Genomic DNA, 24,094 nt, shown 5'->3' with positions numbered 1-24,094 from the left:
AATTTTAAACCTTTGAGCCTTACCTATCCTTTAAATAATTTAGTGAATTAACAATAAAAATTAAGGAACTTAAATGAACTTATTTCCTACTTACCTCAAGTTACTAAAATAATTTCTTAAACCTCTTTTTAACTTAAATTAACTTACTAGTTAGCTAAAATAAACTCTGGGAATGTTTTCTAAATTTTAAATTTTATCTCAAAACTCCAACTCCAGTCCGGACTCACTGAATTAACTGAAAAGATAAAAATTTAAACTACTGCATAAAATAATTAACTTTAAAGAAAATCATTTAAATAATCATGCAATAAAATCATTTTAATTTAAAATACTAGAATTATTCATGGCTTATACGTAGTCTAAGTTACGGGTTATACAAAATCTAAACAATGAGCAGTGCATGGAGACCAATATAATGAGGATATTGTGCTTCCAAATAATTTAATTTCAGATAAAGTATTTGATAATATTATGAGACGTGCATTTGTGAACTCCATTCCAAACACAAATTAGATGCAATTCAATCGAATTATAACAAAATTCGGAGTCAAAATCAAGTTGTACGTACGCATGTACCAAAGCTGTTTAGTTCCCCAAATCATTTATTTTTTAAGAATCAAATTCTTGAATTGATTTTATGGATATCTCAAAATAGCAAATATTTAGTGGGATTGGGTCGTAAGTCGTAAGTCGTAACTCATAATTTATTGTTGGTTTAACCTAGAGTTGGGCTTTTATATTCATCCTCATTGGACCGACATTTTGGGCTTATTATCTTTTCCCAGAAGTGATTAGTTTTGACAATAACAGGAGAGACCGGTTGTATTGTAGATGGATTGGGTGACCTATAACAAGATTTTTTCTACCTACTAATCAACCATTCCGAGTCATTTTGGTAATGAGTTCAAATAAAGACTTCCAATGCATTTCAAGAAATTAGAGACATTTTTGGAACGAGAAGTTATTAAGAGCCAATAATACAACTCAATCAACCTCAACTCATTCATTTTTCTTCTCACAAATTCATCCAATTTGTGAGCCTTATGTTTAATTATAGTTATTTTTGTTCTTGTGAGGGTTGATTTGTAAAAAAATGGTACATGCTGCTTTTGTATCCCATGAGAATGTGAATTGTTATATGGTCTTTCGACAACAACAAAAATTGAAAAAAAAAAATATAAACCGACGACGAATAAAGTCGGTGCATTCCACGTTGTCATCCTTAAAATCTTAAGTCCGCAAAAAATATGAAACGTGTATGCCTAGTACTCTAGGTTGGGTTATGTAGTTAGAGAAGAAATACAAATGTTTTATGGCCGGATGTCTACAACAAATTATTGTATTCTTTTATGTTTTTAATTAAATACTTTTATTTAAAATATTAATACGGAAGAAAAGTACCTGAGCTATGAATAAATACAAAAAAATAAACTGCATAAGATATCGGTATTATATATTAAACAATTGAAACTAAATCAAGTTCCATAATATTTTACATTGTTTTTTAAACAAATTTGTTTTGTCTAATGATAGAAGCTTCGAGGATCATGGTAGATGATTGTTTCCATGATGAGTAGGTCTTTTGTGAGACAGTTTCACAAATCTTTATATGTGAGATAGGTCAACCCAATCGATATTCACAATAAAAAGTAATACTTTTAGCATAAAAAGTAATAATTTTTCATGGATGACGCTAATAAGATATCCGTCTCACAAAATACGATCCGTAAAACCATCTCACACAAGTTTTTGTCTTCCATGATATAACGACTACACATGTTGCAACTTAGCACAAAATTACTACGTCCATGAACTAAAGGCTGAACGATGATATTTTTTACTTTGATTATTTTCGTTTTTTAAATTTATGCATAAATATATATAATCAACGTACAACAAATTTTTTAAAATTTTAATTACAAATTTAATTTAAAAAAAATCCCCAGTTTTTAAATTAAGAAATTATAGTCCATTTAGAATAACTTGACCCAATCTTTTGAATTGTAACGGTTTGCAGGAAAGGAACGGAATAAGCACATTCTTGACATCTTCCACAAGAAATTCCTCCCTTTCTTGACAACGCACAAATCGTTTCCCACCAATGAGAGCAAAACCCTAGAATGGAAAATCTTGCACTTTTAATCCAATTCCGCTGAACCCAGAACCCATTTTCATCACTATCGTGGAGAGGTGCGAGTCAAAGGATATATTTTTCAATCGGTGAGCTTTAATTGATATCTTAAAGCTCCCCGATATGCAGTTGTTCACCGAAACATCTTACTCAGTTTTCTTCCTCGTTGTTCTTCTCTCCACCCTTCTCGCTCCCACTGTCCGATCAGACGCTGATGTCATCAAACAGCTACCTTCCGATCCACAGGAAAATGACCTCTGCCCGTCGAATACGGACCAAAATTCCTGCCCGGTGAAATGTTTCCGGCCTGATCCGGTTTGCGGGGATGACGGCGTCATCTATTGGTGTGGATGCCCCGATGCTCACTGCGCCGGAGCACGTGTCAAGAAATTGGGAGTTTGTGAGGTTGGCAATGGCGGATCGGGCACAGCGCGACAGGCCCTTTTGTTGGTTCACATTGTTTGGCTCATATTACTCGGGGTGTTTGTATTGTTTGGGCTTCTTTGATTTCAGGGCTTCTCTGAATGCGTTGTGTTGGACTATTTTGTGATATTTGAGGTTAGAATTCAATTTGATTTTTTGATGTACTTAATCTGAGTAGATAATTCTTTTCTGACATTCAGAGGATATTTCTTTCTACTTGTATGGTTTTTTATGTGGTGACGAATGATTCAGATTGTTTTTCTGTATGTATTTGTATTGGTCTAAAGAATATCTATCTGTCCAATTGCATCAACTAATGGCTATTTCTAATTTACTTTCTAAGTAACTTGAAAGTGCTTTGGCCTTGGAACTGTGGGCTGTTCAATTTGTTATGGAAAGAAAGCTTTAGTGCCATTTTTTAAGCCAAAAGACTGAGATTATGATTTATAAGGTGTTCAGACGGAATGCTATCAAATAGAAAATTGTCCCAAATGTTAAATATGTTTCCATTTTGATGTTTGAAAGATCCACCTTGGATTTGAAGAACTGGGTTCGACTTTGCTCTCAGAGAGAAAATAGATAACTTTTTAGTAATATTCATTCGGTTGGAACGGTTATAAGCGAGATAAAGCAATTTCTTGCTTTAGATCAACGCCATTTGAATGCAACATCCTAAATAGAATACCCATAGTGGAAAAGAGACATCTTAAATTTTTTGGTTGTTATAAAGAGCAAAGATTTTGCGTGGAATGGTTCTATGTTTCAAAAATTTGTGCAGTAGTTTAGTCAGCTCCCTCTTTGTCATTTCGGTTTCTGAAGTGTAGACCATGTTGGCGTAATTGTGAGGCTCGTTTAAGATTCACTTCCTTGCTACTGTGTTCTCTTCTATTGCTCTTGCAATATCAAGATCGTGTTTTGGAAGCACTGAATAAGAAAGGTTACAAAGAGGTGTAATGTTATTGTTGAATGAGGGACAAAATGATCTTGTGTAGATTTCAGGCTAACCAATGAATAAGCTGTTTGACAAAAACACCGCTTTGCTTTTAATCCTGTTACTATCTTGTATTTATTCGATGTACATTATCGTTGAAGGTATATAACTGATGTATCATTCGTAATACTCTACGAGTAATCTAGTGGATCTAATATAAAAAGTTAACAATGGGCCGACCTCCAGCCAGATTTTGAGATTATATATAGTTACAATGTCAATATCCCGCTGCTAAATAAGTTCGGCTAAAGATAACGTCTTCTTTGATTCGGCTAAACTGTTTTAAGGTTCGGCCATAACAAACTTGATCGTATCCATCTTTTTATGAGCGTACTCTGGCGCCCGCAATGTTGTATGAGAAAGACATGGGAAGGAAGGCAATGTGCGTGCCGTCTCGCCGTTAAAGTCTTCTGAAAATCTTTGTGATTTTGTGTATTACTTTGTGAGAGGATGGATCCTGGAGAACGTAGGTGAGTGAAGTTGGTTAAATTGTAACTTTTCCTCATGCTCTGCAAAAGAGAACACAAAATTTTAATGGATTTATTTATTATGGCGGTTCTTTTACAGACAAAAACTCATTGCATGCATTTGTGGTTAATTTATTAGTTTCTCCTTCTGATGTTAATAAATAATACAACAGTAATGGCAGCATTTTAATTACAGCATAAATGCGCATCCAATTAATGAACATTTGGTGAAGTTCAGCTGCAACACATAAATAGAATGCCCATTTTGAGTTAGCTGATCCTCCGATTTGGCCATGTTATTTATTCATCAAGCTGTTACATCAAAAATAAAAGAATAAAAAAGAAAGTGAAAGCATGAAATTGTGTGAAACAAGGGACGTTGATATATCAATGATTTTGGCGTACTTAGCGATCCCAAAGTGAAAGTTTTCATCAGATGGCAACCGGTTATTTGAACATCGACAAGTGATGATAATTTAAATGCGTGCTTCCATTGGCAAAAACTTCTCAACTTACCATTGTATCTTATTACCAAATATTCCAGATTAGGAAAAACAGAGTTAACTGATATATGTGTCTCCTCCTCAATGACATCAATCATCTCTTTGCAATAGTTTATATGTAGTCTATTGAGATTAACAAGATCTTTTGCTATTGAAGATGATATTAAGTTTTTGATGCCATCAACTTTATATACAAACAACCTTTCAAGATTATGAAAGAAATTGGTTGGGATGTGGCGACACCATATCTTGCTTATTTTATGAAAGTCATTGAGATTAAGTGTCTTTAGGCCAATAATTTCAACCTGCAAAAGATAGACAAATTAAAAGACAATTAATTGATTGCTCAAAATCTCAAAGCAATTCTATTTTAGCAATTGCCATGATTATAAAATAAAACAAAAAGCCAGTATATGAATCTTATACATATTCCTACAACTATTCAAACCCAATAACAATTATAATGATGAAGTATTTAATTTAAAATACTTAGGTGGGTTTTTCGGGATTACGAAGAAAAGACGTACCTTTTTATTGCAAAATAAATGAAGAGAATGATGGTCGTGGGTGGGTTCTGATGAATCTATTGGCACAAAACTATTCAGCCTTGGCAAATTTTCAATCGTCAAATTTTCCAGCTTTGGAAACTTGATGCTTTCAGCACCTCTGTAGAATGTTGTCAGGCATGGTAGATCCTCTAGTTTCAGTTTCCTCAATTCTTGGAATATGATATGGCGATTTCCATCATCACTAAATATTTCTTCTATATTGTCACAATTACTAACGTCGATCTTCTCAATTATTCCAGCAGGGAATTGGTCGATTTTGGTTCGGAGCTTTGGGCAGTATATAAATGTATCTTAGCGGTTATAGTATATAGGTAAGAAACCCTTGTTTAAAAATATCACTTTAGGAAAATCTCAAACCAACTATATATATCCAATACATCCATCCAACAAAATCTAATCAAAAAGTCTAAAAGATCAAGAAAAAAGACTGGGCGCATCACAAATTGGGTGACGTTGATATATCAATGATGGTAAGAGATCATAAATTTTAAGAGTGGATCTCATATGAGACCGTCTCACAGTCTCACGGATCTTAATCTGTGAGACGGGTCAACCTTGCCCATATTTTATGATCTCGATCAATTTGTAATTCTTATTTTTAAAGTAATATATCATCGATAGGGATATTTAATATTTAAAACACACTAATTTCTTTTACAAAACACTATTTCACTCAAATACATTTCTTTTATAAAAGAAGAAAACATTAAATAAATAAAAACTTAAACACATGTAATTCGATTAAAAAAATAATAATAATCCAATACATATAACATATATATTGATGCCCCTAAAATAATCGCTTGTCAAATCATTATAGTGTAATATCACTGTATTTTTCATGGAAGTAAAACTAATGTATCCGGACTAATAAAATAGGTAACAAAAAGGGATTTGCTCATGATTTTCACTTGGATTTTGGCTAAACGCGAATAGATAGATGAAACAATTTTTTGAGAGGATCATATATATCACACAATCCGGAGCAATTAAGTTGGTGGATAGCGGCAGCTATTCAGAAGGCTATGGCAGAAAAATACCTCCCGGAAGTAGTCGAGCACCCTGGGAGGAATATCACCCTCGGGAAGAAGCGAAAGATGAAGGAGAAGAAAGTTCCCAGGAAGGTTCTAAGGCCATTACTGTGCTGAGGAGATAGCAGACTTGAGACAAAAGGTGAAGAAACTTGAAGGACATGCAATGTTCCCTTGGACCTCCCAAAATCGACCAAGAGGGTGTATTTTTTCCACCTACATAGTCAATGAGCCCTTGCCATGCCAGCCCACTAAATCAACAAACATATGAGAGTATGATGGGAACTCGGGCCCGGAAGAGCACCTGACCCGCTTTGAAAACATAGTCATGATGCATTGTTATGACGATGAGATCAAGTGTAAAACTTTCTTAACTACGTTGGTAGATTCAGCCCAGCGGTGGTTTGAAAAGTTGGATCCTCAAACTATACAAACTTTTGAGGACTTCAAAAGCGTCTTTTTGCATCACTTTAGCAGCAAAAAACGGTACAAAAAGACTGTTTTTAGCATGTTCAAAGTCAGGCAGGGCAGGGAGGAGTCATTGAGATCTTACATCCGTAAGTTCAATAAAGCGGCATTGGAAGTGGCTTCATGTACCCCGGAAACTAAGACCACGGCGTTTATCCAGGGCTTTCAGGAGGGGGACTTCTTCCGATCCTTGGTGAAAAAGCTACCGAGGGATTTTGAAGATTTATTTTCTTGGACAGAATAATACATCAACATGGAGGAAGCCCAGATGCAAAAGAGAGGCAATGAGGAAAGAAAAAAGCAATCAGCCCGGGAGAGTTGAGGAACGAGTCCGGAGGGACAACCCCCTGGGGCATTCTTCTAGCAACGCTCCATTGAAAAAATCAAGAGACCAAGTTGTAAATCTTTGCGAAGATAAGGGAGCTAGCTTCCACCACCCTCCCTAGGGGCAAGACCAGCCTTGAAGTTTTGTGCATTCCATCAGGAATGCCACCAGTGAATGCTAACAAATAAGGAGAAATCATCCCAGGACAGATTCTATTGTAGCAAGTCTGGCGGAGAAGAGAGCAAAGAGACTGCCATTGGTTCCCAAGAATCTGGGGCTACTACCATCCAGCAAAGCCCCGAGCTCTGAATTCTTGCGAGGGAATCACTCTAGGCCCATCAAATCAGAAAGGGCCTGGGAAGGGAAGATCAGAGAGAACTCCCCAACTTTGGTGGTAATTAAGATGATCTTCTGAGGATAAACCGATGGAGATTCTAACTGGGCCCGAAAAGCCTGGAGCCGACGGAAGTTTTACATGTGAATGTCTCGGGTGGAGGGGAAGAGCCGACCATCAGTTTGGACCCCGGGATTTACAGGGAGTCATCCTACCTCATAATAACGCTTTAGTCATCCGAGCTAAAAATGCAAATTACGATATAGTGAGGGTGTTCGTGGACTCGGACAGTTCTGTCAATGTGATAGTCTAAGAGGCATTGGATCAAATGAATTTAAAAGATTACCAACTTGAGCCTGTGGAGACTACTCTATTCGGGTTTGTTGGCAATATAGTGCATCCTCAAGGAGAGATCGTGCTCCTCTTGACCATTGGATCTGAGGACTTGAGGAAATTGGTGATGGCCACATTCACAGTGGTCAGTGGACCTTCCTCATACAACGTCATACAGGGGAGGCTAGCTATGAACGTTTTTAAGACTGTCGCCTCCACTTACCATCAAAAGATCAAGTTTCCTATGAAAGGAAAAGTAGGGGAAGTCTTGGGAGATCAACCCTTTTCCAGAAGATGTTATGCCGAGATTGTTAGAGTGGAGAAAAAGAGGACAAGAAGGGGTGAGTATGAAAGCAGGATAGGAGACAGAGGAGAAGTGCATGCGGTAGAAGAAGTGCAGACGGTTGTCGAAGAAGAGCAAGAGGAGATTACCCTAATCCAAGGGGATCCCGGGAGAAGCACCAAAATTGCCCAAGATTTAAATTCATCCATCCGATCTAAATTAATAATTTGTTTGCGGAAAAATGTGGACGTGTTTGCTTGTCCCCCGCAGAGCTGACCGGGATCTAATCCCGAGTGGTGGAGCACAAATCAAACACATGTCCAAACTCTCGACCAATAAAACATAAGAAGAGACACTGCGGACCAGAGAAGAACATGGTGATAGCGGAGCAAGTGGGAGAATTGCTGAAAGCTGGCCAAGTCAGGGAAGTCTAATTCCCAACTTGGCTATTAAACGTGGTTCTAGTCCTAGAAAACTACAGGGAATTGGAGGATGTGCATAGATTTCTTGGACCTGAACAAATCATGCCCCAAAGACTGCTATCCTTTGCCCCGGATCGAGAGCGTGAAAGTGGAAAGTGGTGGAGAGTTTGTTGCTTTATATAGGCGGAGGAAATGTGATTTAAACCGTTGATCTAAACATGAAGGGACGACCATGATACTCCTCCAAAATGGTGCAAGGAATACGGACAGGCAGGCGCAGAATTCGAAGCGATATCTGACCTTTCGACTACTAGGGCTTACCTCATGCTCACATCAGCCCTATGCCCTATGAGTTTCCCGCTCAAACTCGTTTCTTGACACTCAGGACAGCGAGTAGGACTCTAACCCAATTATTTGAGGGAGGGAGTAGTGATACCCTAGGAAATATCCTATATTCTGTCGAGTCATCATCGATTTAGAAACCGGGCAGCCAGGAGCTCTCGGGTCATCACTGGCTTAAAACACGAGAAGCTAGAAGACTTGAGTAGCCAGGGTGGATTCCATCTATGAGCCCAGGATGGTAGTCATCACCGGTTTAGTGCTCAGGCAGCCAGGAGATCTTGGGTCATCACCGGCTTAAAACCCAGGTAGCCAGGAGATCTCGGGTAGCCAGGGTGGATTTCATCTGTGAGCCCGAGAGGGTAGGGCCCAGACAATCCAATATATGTGTTATTTTTAAATTGTAAGTATGGGGTACCATGACTTGGTCATCGTTAGGAGATCCTTTAGCGTGTAAAAGAATGATCGGACTCAATCGGAGCAAGCATGGGCCTGTCAGACTTAACAGTGTTAGTAAAACAGAAGCATGGACGACCATCTATTCGTGAATTGTAATTGGGTACTAAAAACAAAATTATCATTAGTTTTCCTCCTATAAATATCAAGGTTTGTTTATTACTAAAACAATATTTCAGATATCTCTCCTTGAAAACAAAATATTCACTCTCTTTGAGAACTACTGACTTGAGTGTCAGAGTGGTGACGCCAGAAAACATTTGGCGCCCCACTAAGGATCTCTGTTATTTTAAGTGTGCAGATATTTCCAGAGCCAGGGATAACCCTTTTCTGAAAGAATATAACCCGGCCCGATGAAATTACCCACGCTTCTCACACTCGTTTTTACCCATCTATGAAAGTTCATTTTTATTGTTATTGTTGTTCTTATTATTATTATTATGAATATGATCATCATCTTCCAAAGTGATATGTAATGTCCTATTTAATTTTTGATGACTAATTTGGTGATAGTCCAATTAATAATTATATTAGTTGGTCAATTCAATGTTAAAGCCCAAATTGCTTGTAAAGGCCCAAGCCCACTAGGCACTCTCGAAATTCCTATAAATAGAAGATGTCTCTCATTATTCAAGATATGCTCTTATTTTTCCTCTGAAGCTCTTGAGTTCTCTGAGTTTTTCTCTGAGTTGTTTACTGACTTGAGCGTTGGAGTGCCTACGCCGAGAATCCTCCCGGCGCTTCCTGACGAGTGTTCGTGATGCAGGTGACGCCCCGCAATTAACCGTGTATTGTCTACGTGGATCCTCTTACCAGCCAGGCGAGCTCTTTTACGGGCCAAGTGGACAAGTTTATTAATCAGTCAGATCTCGCTTGTGCAGTCTACGCGACTCATTTATTTTAGCTGCATCAGCTTGGCGCCGTCTGTGGGAAGGTTACTTCGTCACTCGAGGATGCACACTCGTTCGCACTCTTCTCGCGATGCTACTAGGGAGGGACGCCCGCCTCAGCCTCCTCCGCAACAAGAGATGCTCATCACCCGCGAAGCGTTGGAGGCCTTGGTGAAAGAGACAGCCACTGGCGCCGCGGCCGAAGCAGTGGCCCAGGCGCTAGCGCACCGCCAACATACTGATACCGGTGAGACAACTCCTGGAGACAATTCATCTTCTCATGACCCTGACAATACGTTAGGGAACAAGGATGGGACACACAAAGAAGCTGAATCAGATGGTCGAACACATCGACCCCATAAACATAGAGAAAGTGTCACGCTCCCTACTTACGCACAGGGATCGCGCACTTTGAGTGGACAAGATATCCGCCTAGCCGTCTTACCTGCTCGGCGGAGCCCTTTTACCACCGCCATATTGGCTGGGTCATTGCCAGCAGGAATGAAAATCCCCAACTTGCCAGAGTATGATGGGACAGGCGACCCGCAAGAACATCTCGACAAATTTTATGCGAAAGCTGACTTGTACGTTATCAGCGATGCCGCTTACTGCAAGATCTTCCGAACTACGCTAGCTGGCCGAGCGCTTGCTTGGTTCAACAAGCTCCCCTCAGGGACCATAGATAGTTTGGAGAACCTGACTCAGCGTTTCCTCCACCAATTCTTTATCAATAAGAAGTACCCAAAAACTACAGCTTACTTGTTTACTGTAATTCAGAAATACGGTGAGGGCCTGAGAGAGTATGTACAGCGATTTACGCAGGCTTTGCATGAAGTTCCCCATGTTAACCATGACCTGTTAGCCGGAATAGTACAGCAGAACCTCCGTCACAGGAAATTCAAGGAATCGATAGCTGGAAAACCCCCTAATTCATTGGAGGAATTGTTGGAAAGAGCTGAGAAATATATACGAATAGAGGAGGCTATCGAGCCGCGGTACTTGGGGAAAAGAAGAAGGGAAGAAGAGAGACCGGAAAGGAGAGAGGAAAAGCGAACAGCTCAAAGCCCACGGCTCCAGTATACTCCTTTGAAGGCACGTCTACCAGAGATACTGGTAGTGGCAGAGCAACAGGGTTTGTTGCAACCCCCGCGTCCAATGAAGGAAAATCCTAAGCGTCAGAGATCTGACAAGTATTGTCGTTTCCACAAAGATAAAGGCCATTCTACCGAGGATTGTTTCAGCCTTTGGGCCGAGATAGAAAAGTTGATCAAGCGAGGATATTTAAATGACTCATGGATAGGCGTCGCGGTCAGCAGCGAGACAATAGGCATCGTGACGACGATCGTCCACGTGGGCAGAGATGTGAACAAGGTGAGATTAACGAGAAAGCCAAGCATAGAGATGAGAACCTGCCCACTGGGGGCATCATATCTGTTATAACTGGAGGGCCCGCTTGTGGGGACTCAAACCGTGCAAGAAAGAATCTCGCGCGCCTTGCCAGAGCAGATCACACTTCCTCGCACTTAGCCGCAAATCATCCGATAAACGAGGTATCGATGACAGATGTTGACATGACTTTTGGGGGTGAGGATTTGGAATCCCCTCGGGGAGAGCACAACGATGCCTTAATAATTTCTGCTACGATTTCTAATTTTTGGGTGAAAAAAATATTGGTAGACTCAGGAAGCTCGACAGACATCATTTTTCATGAGGCATTCCAGAAACTGGGTCTAAGCAATGTTCAACTAGCGCAAGTGAAAACACCTCTCGTCGGTTTTGCAGGAGAAGTGGTTGAAGCAATGGGAGAAGTTATTTTACCCATTTCATTGGGATCTTATCCAAGGCGGAGCACGAAAATGGTAAAGTTTCTAGTGGTGAAAGTTCTCTCGGCCTACAACGTAATACTAGGCCGTCCAAGCCTAAACTTGTTTCGCGCCATCGCATCCACTTATCACATGAAATTGAAGTTCCCGACTTCTGACGGAGCAGGAGAAGCAGTTGGAGATAGCAGGCTTGCTAGAGAATGTCATGCTTCTATTTTGCAAGACGCGGTGGAAACTCAGAGGAGGCAAGGCCCCGGGATAGATTCCTTAAAAGGGAAGAAGCAAAAGCTTGAGCAAGATTCAAGCGACAATGGAGTATACCTCGTAGAGGGAGAGTCAGAGGATAGAGAAATAATGACCGCAGCGGAGGCTCTCAAACGCATTGAAATAGTACCAGGTGACCCGAAAAGAACCCTCAAGATCGGATCCGATCTATCAGAAGGGGTGGAGAGCACTTTAGTAGCTTTCTTGCAACGCAACGCCGATGCATTCGCCTGGGGTGACGGGCCATTACCTGGGATACCCCCTGAGTACGCGCTCCATCATCTTAATGTGACTCCACAGATGAAACCAATTAAGCAAAAAAAGAGGTCTTTTGGCCCGGAGAAAAACAAACGTATAGCCGAAGAAGTTGAAAAACTCATAAGAGCCAACTACATCAGACCTGTGTCATACCCGGAGTGGTTGGCAAATGTTGTTCTGGTCCCAAAAAACGGTGGAAAATGGCGTTTTTGCATAGATTTCACTGATTTAAACAAGGCATGCCCCAAAGATCTTTTCCCATTACCTCTAATCGATTTATTGGTTGACTCGACTGCAGGATGTGAACTGCTCAGTTTTCTCGATGCCCACCAAGGGTACAATCAGATAAGATTGGCACCCGAGGATCAAGAAAAAGCAAGTTTCATCACCGATCGAGGGATCTATTGCTATGAGGTGATGCCCTTTGGACTTAAGAACGCTGGAGCAACATATCAGCGATTGGTGAACAAGATGTTTGCAAACATGATTGGGAGGAACATGGAAGTATATATAGACGACATGCTTGTGAAAAGTGTTCAGGCAGTCAAGCATGTGTATGACCTCGAAGAATGTTTTGGAGTGTTACGAAAGTATCAAATGAAGCTGAATCCGGAAAAATGTTCTTTCGGTGTACGGGGTGGCAAGTTCCTTGGATTCATGGTCTCACAAAGAGGAATAGAAGCAAACCCCGAGAAGATAAAGGCGATCTTAAGCATGAGTCCGCCACGAAGTGTGAAAGGGGTACAAGAATTAATGGGGAGAATGACTGCGTTGAATCGTTTCATTTCTAGAGCTGCAGACAAAGGTCTGCCCTTTTTCAGAATTCTAAGACAGGGAAAGGGGTTCAAGTGGTCGGAGGAATGTCAGCAGGCATTCGAAGAGCTGAAGAAGTATTTGACTACACCACCACTTCTAACAAAGCCCCAATCATGGGACACGTTGTTGCTCTATCTGGCAACCTCGTCCGACGCGATCAGTGCTGTGCTCGTGGTGAATGTGGGAAGAGAGCATAGACCCGTATAATACGTCAGTCGGACATTGCAAGGGGCAGAGCTCCGATATACCAACATTGAGAAATTAGCGCTAGCCTTAGTAACTGCAACGAGGAAATTACGCCCATACTTACTATGTCACCAAGTGGTCGTGCTTACCAATCACCCTCTCAAGCAAGTGCTATCTGGTCTAGAGGCATCTGGACGAATGGTTAAGTGGGCTGTTGAGCTGAGCGAATTTGGAATTGAATTTCAACCTCGCCCAGCTATTAAAGCACAGGTCCTCGCAGATTTTCTCGTTGAAATGACGACTAATGAAGCAGAGTGCTCCATCCCAACTTGGGTGGTCTATGTTGACGGATCCTCCACCGTGCATGGGAGTGGAGCCGGGGTGGTGCTAGAGAGTCCTCAAGGTGATATATTTCAGTATTCTATCAAATTGCTGTTTTCTGCATCAAACAATGAGGCCGAGTACGAAGCGCTCATAGCAGGAATTAAGTTGGCTCTATCGGCTGGAGCGAGAAGTTTAGTGGTGCATAGTGATTCCCAGTTGGTCGTTAACCAGGTCAAGGGAACTTATGAAGCCAAAGAGGAAAAGATGACCGAGTACGTGACTCGGGTCAACGAGTTACTCGCTCTTATAGAGAGTTATGACATAAAACAAGTGCCCAGGGCAAAAAATGAAGTGGCAGACCGTCTAGCTAAATTAGCTAGTTCTTGTACAAACATCGACAGTAGGAAGATCACCTTCTTGACAATCAGTAAGGAGGAAGCAGAAGAGACCACATGCAATATATTGTGCTTAGAAGGACAAGAACCAAGTTGGAAAGACGAAATTCTTACCTACCTGAAGCACAACGATCTTCCTCAAGATCCTGCCGTCGCACGCAAGCTAAGGGTAAGAGCTGCGTGATTCACAATCATAGATGGAGAGCTCTACAAACGAGGCTATAGTCAACCATTTCTGAAGTGCCTAACTCCGAGCAAGGCTGATTACGTTCTCCGCGAGATCCACGAAGGGATTTGTGGAAACCACTTAGGAGGGAAAGCATTGGCCGGGAAAACCTTACGACAAGGTTACTTTTGGCCTACCATGAAGAAAGACGCATTAGAATTGGTGAAGCACTGTCGAGCTTGCCAAGAGCATGCCAATCTCTACCATCAACCCGCAACGTTGCTGCAACCACTGGAAAGTCCCCTGCCTTTTGCCCAGTGGGGAATGGATTTGGTAGGACCTTTTCCCCCAGCTACGGGATAGAGAAAATTTCTCATAGTTGCCGTAGATTACTTCACAAAATGGGTTGAAGCAGAGGCGTTGGCGAAAATTTCGGAGAAAGAAGTGATAAGCTTCTTGTGGAAAAACATAGTGTGTAGATTCGGGATTCCCCGAGCGCTGATCTCGGATAATGGCACTCAGTTCTCTGGAGGAAAATTAAAGGAGTGGTGTGGAGGTCTCTCTATCAGGCAGTTCTTTACATCGGTTGGAAATCCACAAGCCAATGGGCAAACAGAGGTAACTAACCGAACTATATTGCAGCATCTGAAGACCCGTCTCGGCAAGGCTAAAGGCAATTGGGTGGAAGAATTGCCAAGCACCTTGTGGGCATACCGAACTACACCTCGCACGTCGACATGGGACTCTCCTTTCAATCTAGTACACGGTGTCGAAGCTGTAGCCCCTGCCGAGATAGGAGAGACCTCGTTAAGGGTAAAACAATACATGCAACTCGAGAACGATCAGGCCCTTCGAGCCTCTTTGGATATGATCGATGAACTGCGAGATGAAGCATCAGTCCGAGCGGAGAGATACAGAGCACGCATGGCTAGAGCTTACATTGATAGAGTAAAACCAAGAGCCTTCCAGGTAGGCGATCTGGTCATGAGGAAAGTGGATGTCATGCACCCCGTCGGCAAACTCGACCCTAAATGGGAAGGCCCTTACAAAGTAGTGGAGATAATCAAGATAGGAACTTATCGCCTCCAACACCAAGATGGGAGAGTACTACCTCAACCATGGAATGTAGCAAATTTGAGGAAGTTTTACCCGTAGAGGGACGCAGCTGAATAAAATAATAAAAGTTTATATCTTGTTGTTTAAGTTTTTGCATTTTTCTCCATGTAATTCCACCATTGCGAGTTTCAATAAAGCTGTCAATTTTCTCTCCTTTAGTAGCAATTACTAGTTGTTTGTAATGCTCCAAGCGCTAATGCTTAGATCGTCGCATATATACCCATGTAGTCGTCAAAGGTTTCCCGAAAGAAAATAAAAGAGGTCTGGCCAACATCGCGGGATAGCCGGCATGACAGACACTATAAGAGGTCAACGACGACATAAGTCCCGGGATACCTCACCACCCTTAATGGGGGTTTAGGACTTCCCCTTGAGACAGCATATTGGGAGATTGATCCCCTCCCAAATATAAAATAAGCATTGCGTTAACATAACACACGAAGCTCCCGCGTAAACAAATCCAGCAGATATATAGAATGAAGAGCGTTAATTCCCAAACAACTATCCAGTACATATGGAAGTACCAAAAATAAAAGCAAATAGAGTAACTACAATAATAACGAATGAAAATCAAATATAAAGAATGACGGTAAGTGCGGCGTAATACTATGTTTCTTCTTCAGCAGCCTGAAGATCCAATGCCTCGATCATCTCGGCATCGCCCAACGGGATATCGTCAATGGAGATTCTACCTATTTCCAAGACGCTAGGCTCAATCATCATCACTACCTCTTCCGGCACACGTCCAGTCTTCCTCAACTGATCCCGGCAATCCAACACCACATCATCATGAATCGTCATGGCCTGATCAAGAACGTCATCGCGAAAGGCATCAGACGCTTTGAACGTTCGAACACTTTTTTCCTCAACATTTTTCAGAAAAGTCTTGCCTGCCTCAGACTCAAGAAACTGGCCACCGGTCTTCAACTCTGCAGAATGTTTCTCTTCAAGGATTGCAAGATCTTTTCCTTTGTCAGCAAGCTTTCTCTGCACTTGAAGAAGTTCCGCACTGATTTTATTCTTCTCATCGACAAGACGGCAATTCTCCTCCTTCACCCGAGAAACCTCTTCTCGCCACTTCTCTTGATCGTTCCACAATTTTTCCTCCCGAACTCGCACATCACATGCTAATGACAAACCCTGCAACACGTAGAATAAACAATTAGCACGCCGACAAAATCAGCAAGATGCTAACATAATCAACACACTACCTGACACGAGTTCCACGCAAGAGAGTGCGCAAATGAATCTGTAGGCAACGACACCAAATGGACCATGTCATGGTCCCCCACAATGCTCCGTCCCTTCTTCCACCCAATCTCTGGGTCTTCTAAGTCCCAAAAAGAGTCAGCCTTCTCCTTATGATTGACCCCATCTACGAAGATATGCTTAGCACGCGGAATCTTGGAAGACGTCCCTTGATCATCCGCACGGACCCTCTTGACATTTTTTGATATCTCTTCAGCATCCTTCTTTTGCGCCACCTCGTGACCTCGTTTTTTTATCCTTTTTTCCTCCATTCGAAGGTTGAGCCTCCAAAACTCTGTTTGACGGCGAAAAGTTATTTTTCTTTGGCGCATTAGACTCAGGCCCACGAAAATGCTCGGAGCGGTTTCGAGGGAACCCTCTTCGGATGATCTCACGAGATTCTAGAGCCGCGCGACTTGTAGGTGCTCGGCTATTCCCCGCAATCGGGGAACGCCTCCCTACAACGGCCTTGCGAGCCCGGATCGCTGCCAAGTCGAACTTGTTGCCTGCAAATAGACAATGGGTCAGAGATGTCGGATAACAAGATTTAAAAAAACAAATTATAATGCGGACAAGGAAAAGAAAGGCTAAGGAGAAACAGCAAGCAAGGAATAATTAAATAAATAAATTTGTATATATATAAATATATATATATACATATATATATACCAGCGATATTTAAACTCCCAATATTAAAAAACTCTTCAAAGAGACCTAAGTCTCGGCATTGAAGTTGCAGCCATGGTGAGTTTCTGTCATTGCAACCTTCCGAAGTCCCGAGCTCCAAACCGCAGGTATTCCCCACCCGCAGTCCTTAACATAAAAGAATTGGGATTTCCAAAAATTCCTTGGAGAAGGTATTCGAGACAAAAATTTACATTTAGGTCGAGGTTGAAAGTAAACAAATGATTCTGGTTTACTCCTCGTCCCGAGAAGAGTGAGTGGAACAATTCAACACTTGGTTGCATTTGAATTTCCTTTACCTTATGGCAAAAGGCCGTAAAGACTATAAGGGCATTCGGGGATAGTTGACTAAAGCTAATACCGAAACTGTCGACCAAGTTCACTAACAGAGTTTGTGGAGGAAACACCAAACCGTTGGTAAAATGTTCAAGAAAAATAGTGAAATAACCCGGCGGTCGGTTGTGACAATTATGTTTAGGCCCCAGAACCTTAAGGTCGCACTCCGATGATATCCTAAGCACGTCACGCAAACTCTCAAGATCTTGACTAGTCAGAGCATCGCCCAAGTCATTAGGGGTGGGCATAAAACCCAAAAAACCGAAAAAAACCGACCGAACCGAATAATTCGGTTTAAATGGTTCGGTTTTATCGGTTTTTCGGTCGGTTATGGTTTTAAAATATATAAAGTTCGGTTTTTCGGTTCGGTTTTCGGTTTTAAGCCCCAAAAAAACCGAAAAACCGAACCGGCCATATTTTTGTTAAATATAAGGTTTTTATATATAATGGGTCATATTATTGTTAAATATAAGTCTTTTTATATATAATGAGCATATTAAGATTTAGGAACTTAGTATCATTAACCCTCAATTTTTCAATCCGATCGTTTTATCTTATTTCTCACCACTCATCAGTCGACGTTCTCTTTTTTTCTGTATATATTTCTTTAATATTTCGTAAGATTATTTGTGTTCCATTCGAGCTGGTTGACACCTTGTTATCATTCTTATTACTGAATATTCCGTTGGATTCATGCATTTTCCGTGTTTACATGGTTAATTAGTTATATATAGTTATTATATTCGTATGACATGTTTATACACAAGACATGTTTTATATATATATATATATATAAAGACATAAAGTGACATATAATTTTATCTCTCAACAAATTTTAGCCAACCGTATATAACCGGCCGTAAAAACCGAACCGTATTACAGAAAAACCGAACCGAACCGTAATAAAATGGTTTGGTTTTGGACTAGAGATATTCAAAACCGAAAACCGAAAAACCGAACCGTTGTAGACTAAAACTGTAACGAACCGTACTTAACTACTTGGAATTTGCGGAAAAATTAAAAATTTTATTCAAATAAAACATTTGTACGGACGTCACCCAACATTCACATAAATATCGTTAAAATATTCCATCATCCAATAAACGTTTGCTAAAAGAATGCTGTCTCAAAACGTCTCACATAAAAAAAAACAAAACATCAGAGTAGTTTAAAAGGTTGCATAAACATAAGCTCGCGGTCCTCGGGTTTAGCCTGCCACTCAGCCCAAGCCTGCCCCTTGGTCGCCACCTCCTGTCTCCTGCGCATCGTACTCACCTGCATCGATCAAGTCTAGTGAGTCTAAAGACTCAACACATATAAACTGGAAGTAACGAGTACTACATAATAAAAATCGCATGCTTCTTTAAAATAGGACATACATAACTTTAAATTGGACTTGCATAAACTTCAACTTGAAATAAGCTTGAACTTGAACATACATACTACGACGTGCCATGAACATAAACTTTTCTTAAACATGCTTTCATACTTCAACATACTTAACTGCATAATTTTACGTGGAGGATGTTTCAAAGCAAGTGACCCTTAACATGATAAACGCCTGATCAGACTCACCACAGTACTGGGCTGACAGAGACGTATCCACTGTCGCATACATAAGATCCCTGTTCATGATTTAACAGGCCAGTTGATCCACGTTCATAATTTAATGCTTCACAACCACGATCTAACCCGTTCATAATTTAACGGGCGGATTGGTCCCCGTTCATGATTTAACGCTTTCCAATCCTTAACTTTCGTTGGTCACAAGACAATTAGCATACCTCAAAGCTTAAAATACTTTCTTGCACGTCATACATACTTACTTGGCGCTGTGGGATTCGTTGGACTTCGACTGGGGCCGTCGCTGCGACATACTAACATGAATTTCAATCTTAACTTGCATAACTTAAACGTAGAGAAATGATGCTTACTCTCGAGCTCCATCATATCTTAGGACCTTCTATAATCTCCCATGACATGACCTTAACAATCCTTGCACTAACCCATGACATCAAACCTTGGAACCAAAAATAATATTCTCCCCAAACAGTGTGTACACGGACCCCTAGCCCGGGTCCGTGTACTGGTCCGTCTACCTACTGTATCATACGTGCCGTGAACAAGAAGGGGCACGGACCCCGTGCTTGGGTCCGGATGGGGGTCCGTGTAGGCTCTGGAAGAAGGCATCGACTGAAACATGAAGACACGGACCCCGTGAGAGGGTCCGGGTGGGGGTCCGTGTACGTACTGCCTAGACGCACTAAGTGAAAAGTAACGGCACGGACCCCGTGCTCAGGTCCGTGTCCGGGTCCGTATGGCCACTGTACGTCGAAACCTGCGAGAAATCTTATACACTGTCTACACACCCAAGTTGACACTTGAATATAATGGTTCAACACTTTAAGACCCTTCTTAGGACACTATAACATTGCATCAATCTTATACAAACACCTCAAAAATACGACGCCCACTATACAACACAATGCAACACCAATTATGCAATTGACATCAATCGATTTCCTACGACTTTAAACCGATTCAAACGCCTAACGACGTCCAACGAAAACCATGAAAAATACAACAAACCTCAATTCTAACATACTTATACGCAGCAACGATCGCCCGTCGATTTCCAACGAAGCCTGCAACATAAAACTTCAAAAATACAATGATACCAAACTTTTCTTAAAATTACAGTTTGAGCAGTCACACGAAAAATATCATAACTCTCTCATTTTTCGTCCAAAAATCTCGTACTTTATATCAAATCGAAGGTATCGAAAAGTTCTACGTTTTTGCCGTCGAAAGTTTTTCCCAAAATATGAACAGAAAATTCGCAGTATTTGAAAAGACAGCAAAAACGAGTTTTAGATCTAAAATTTTACCCTCGAAATTGATCCGATCTATAATCCGCTCAAACTACTAACATGATACATAACTTTTATGCATAGAAATCAACGCAACACATAATATGACTTGATCGACACAGCAAGAATAGAATATACGTGCCTTATGATATCAAACGTTACCGAAACGGCTGTCACCGAAGCGGAGATAGAGAGGGGCTTGATCCGGGACGAACGTGGCACCGTTTTCTTGCAATAATATTGACCGAAATCTGCTGGAATTTGAGGGGGAAGGGGGCGGCTGCTCTAGGCTAAGAACCCTAGGTTTTCTTTCTCTCAAAATAATGAAACTTGAATTGAGACTTGTGTGTGTGTTTTGTGCGCTACAGGTGTGTGTAAAAGTGTGTAATTTGTGTGTGTAGCGTGTGTTTTAAAATATTAGGAGACTAACTTTTGTTTAATTAAAATAATAGTCTACTAATCCAAAACACTAACTCACACTTAACTTTTAAATAAAGCTCTTTAGTTAAAATTTCACACACCATACTAGACTTTAAAAGTTTAAAAATCACTAATTAAATGTTTAGGCTCAAAATACTAAAACTCACTAAATTATTTAAAATACCCCCAAACTCAACTAAAAATAAAATACCACTTTTAAAATTGCCAAAAATCGTCCCGGGTCTTTTCCTCAATCCCGCCTCGAATAATCGCCTGAAACATGAAACTCGAAAAATATATTTTAACGTGCATTGCATAAACGTAATTAAATTAAAAATAATGCATTTAAATAATATGCATGACTAAACTTCTTTAAAATTAATTAAATGCTTTAATAATTTAAATAAATGCATGGGTTATACGTGTACTGAAATCGGGTTCTACAGTTCCTCCCCCACTTATATAAATTTCGTCCTCGAAATTAAGTCTTACCGAACCACTCCGGGTAGCGAAGTCTCATATCTGCCTCTGACTCCCAAGTGGCCTCTTCCACTGATTGGTTCAGCCACTGAACTTTGACTAGCTTAGTCACTTTGTTCCGGAGCCTGCGCTCCTGACTGTCGAGAATTTGAGTCGGTCTCTCCTCATAAGACAAATCTGGAGCAAGCTGCAAAGGCTCATAACTCAGAATGTGCGAAGGGTTAGCCAAATATTTCCTTAGCATCGAGACGTGGAACACATTGTGTACCCCGGCCAGATTCGGCGGAAGGGCTACACGATAGGCTAATGTCCCAACTCTGTCAAGAATCTCGAACGGTCCAATAAACCTCGGACTCAACTTGCCTCTTTTCCCAAATCTCATAACACCCTTCATGGGTGCTATCTTGACGAAAACGTGGTCCCCAACGGCAAACTCGAGATCTCTCCTCCTCTTATCGGCGTAGCTCTTCTGACGGCTTTGGGCGGTCTTCATTCTGTCACGAATCTTGACCACCACTTCTGCAGTCTGCTGAACTATCTCTGGGCCTAGATCTGTTCTCTCACCAACTTCGTCCCAATGAACTGGCGATCTGCACTTCCGACCATACAACGCTTCATAGGGAGCCATACCAATAGATGCTTGGAAGCTGTTGTTGTATGTGAACTCCACTAGAGGTAGTCTAGACTCCCAAGTTCCTTGAAAATCAATCATACAGGCTCTTAGCAAATCCTCCAGAATCTGGATCACTCGCTCAGACTGACCGTCTGTCTGCGGGTGAAAAGCCGTACTAAACAGTAGCTTCGTCCCCATGGCAGCATCCAAGCTCTTCCAGAAGGACGATGTAAACCTTGGGTCCCTGTCGGACACAATCGAAACTGGGAAACCATGCAAACGGACTATCTCCTTAATATAAAGCTCCGCATACTGCGTTATGGAGAAAGTCGTCTTCACTGGCAGAAAGTGCGCTGACTTAGTGAGTCGGTCCACTATAACCCAAATAGAATTAAAACCTCTGACTGACTTAGGTAACCCAACGACGAAATCCATAGTGATGTTCTCCCATTTCCACTCTGGGATAGGGAGGGGCTTAAGCAAACCTGCTGGCCTCTGATGCTCTGCCTTTACCTGCTGACATGTGAGGCACTCAGATACAAATCTGCGGATGTCTCTCTTCATCCCTGGCCACCAATACAGAATCTGCAGGTCTTTGTACATCTTGGTACCTCCTGGGTGAATAGAATACGGAGATGCGTGCGCCTCTGTCAGAATATCTTGTCTGATCGAATCAACACTAGGCACCCACATCCTGCCTCTGTATCTCACGATACCATCTGACACTGTGTACAAAACACTGCCCTTAGCTTCGTCCTTCAGTCTCCATTTCTGTAGTTGCTCATCTGAAGACTGTCCTGCTCGGATGCGATCTAGTAAGTCAGATTTGACTGTCAGATTAGACAGTCTAGGAGCTCTGCCCTTATGATAAACCTCTAGACCAAACCGCTGAATCTCAGACTGAAGAGGTCTCTGAACTGACAATTGTGCTATGACTGCCACTTTTCTGCTCAAAGCGTCTGCTACGACGTTAGCTTTTCCCGGATGGTAGCTAATCTCGCAATCATAGTCTTTCACAAGTTCTAACCACCGTCTCTGTCTCATATTCAGCTCTTTCTGCGTGAAGAAATATTTGAGACTTTTGTGATCGGTGAAAATCTGACACTTCTCGCCGTATAAGTAATGTCTCCAAATCTTCAATGCAAAGACAACTGCGGCTAATTCCAAATCGTGAGTCGGGTAGTTCTTCTCATGCACCTTTAACTGTCTGGAAGCATAAGCTATAACTCTACCCTGCTGCATCAACACTGCTCCTAAACCGAGTTTAGATGCATCGGTGTATAACACATAGTCCCCTTGCCCTGATGGCATGGCTAACACCGGTGCTGAAATGAGAGCTTGCTTCAAGGTGTCGAAGCTCTTCTGACATTCATCACTCCACACAAATTTAGCATTTTTCTTGGTTAGTGAAGTGAGTGGCACTGCTATAGACGAAAATCCCCGAATAAACTTACGGTAGTAACCCGCTAAACCCAAAAAGCTGCGGATCTCTGATGCATTCTTTGGCTCTACCCATTCCTTGACAGCTGCCACTTTGGCTGGATCCACTTCAATCCCTCTACTAGACACTATATGCCCCAAAAACGCGACTTTCTGCAACCAGAACTCGCACTTACTGAATTTTGCATACAACTTACGGCTCTGCAAAGTCTGCAAAACTGTCCTCAAGTGCTGGTCGTGCTCCTCATGGCTCTTAGAGTATATGAGGATATCGTCAATGAACACTATGACGAACTGATCGAGGAACGGCTGGAATACTCGGTTCATGAGATCCATGAAAATAGCTGGAGCATTGGTCAATCCAAACGGCATCACTAAGAACTCGTAATGCCCGTATCTGGTCCTGAAAGCTGTCTTATGCACATCTGCATCCTTTACTCTCAGTTGGTGATACCCTGATCGAAGATCGATTTTGGAGAACACGACAGCTCCCTGCAACTGATCGAACAAATCTTCGATCCTAGGCAACGGGTACTTATTCTTGATCGTTACCTTGTTTAACTCACGGTAATCGATGCATAGTCTCATGCTCCCATCCTTCTTTTTCACAAAGAGTACTGGTGCGCCCCACGGTGAGAAGCTCGGGCGGATAAACTCCTTGTCTAAGAGTTCTTGAATCTGCTGTTTGAG

The 24,094-nt window shown here is 41.5% G+C and overlaps 3 protein-coding genes across 4 annotated transcripts; 2 read left to right on the top strand and 1 right to left on the bottom strand.

Moving 5' to 3' along the window:
* Positions 1-10,028: 10,028 nt before the first annotated feature.
* On the top strand, positions 10,029-13,889 carry LOC140816063 (uncharacterized). Its single transcript, XM_073175130.1, has 2 exons — positions 10,029-11,155; positions 11,266-13,889. The coding sequence occupies exons 1-2, from the start codon at positions 10,029-10,031 to the stop codon at positions 13,331-13,333; spliced, it is 3,195 nt and encodes a 1,064-aa protein (XP_073031231.1). The 3' UTR covers positions 13,334-13,889.
* LOC140816062 (uncharacterized) lies at positions 13,511-15,352 on the top strand. Its single transcript, XM_073175129.1, has 3 exons — positions 13,511-14,200; positions 14,291-14,419; positions 14,561-15,352. The coding sequence occupies exons 1-3, from the start codon at positions 13,511-13,513 to the stop codon at positions 15,350-15,352; spliced, it is 1,611 nt and encodes a 536-aa protein (XP_073031230.1).
* LOC140816954 (uncharacterized) lies at positions 15,214-17,722 on the bottom strand. 2 transcript variants are annotated; one of them, XM_073176476.1, is made up of 3 exons: positions 17,231-17,722; positions 16,525-17,067; positions 15,214-16,453 (listed from the first exon to the last, which is right to left on the bottom strand). In XM_073176476.1, the coding sequence occupies exons 2-3, from the start codon at positions 16,891-16,893 to the stop codon at positions 15,920-15,922; spliced, it is 903 nt and encodes a 300-aa protein (XP_073032577.1). In that variant the 5' UTR covers positions 16,894-17,067; positions 17,231-17,722; the 3' UTR covers positions 15,214-15,919. The 2 variants fall into 2 exon arrangements, with proteins under 2 accessions (XP_073032577.1, XP_073032576.1); XM_073176475.1 differs by lacking the exon at positions 17,231-17,722 and having other exon boundaries at positions 16,525-17,223.
* Positions 17,723-24,094: the final 6,372 nt, after the last annotated feature.

The sequence above is a fragment of the Primulina eburnea genome, chromosome 16, assembly GCF_022965805.1.
Source record: "Primulina eburnea isolate SZY01 chromosome 16, ASM2296580v1, whole genome shotgun sequence".
NCBI classification, from domain to species: Eukaryota; Viridiplantae; Streptophyta; class Magnoliopsida; order Lamiales; family Gesneriaceae; genus Primulina; species Primulina eburnea.
The sequence above is the reverse complement of the archived record's forward strand: the minus strand, read 5'-3'. Positions and strand labels throughout refer to the sequence as shown.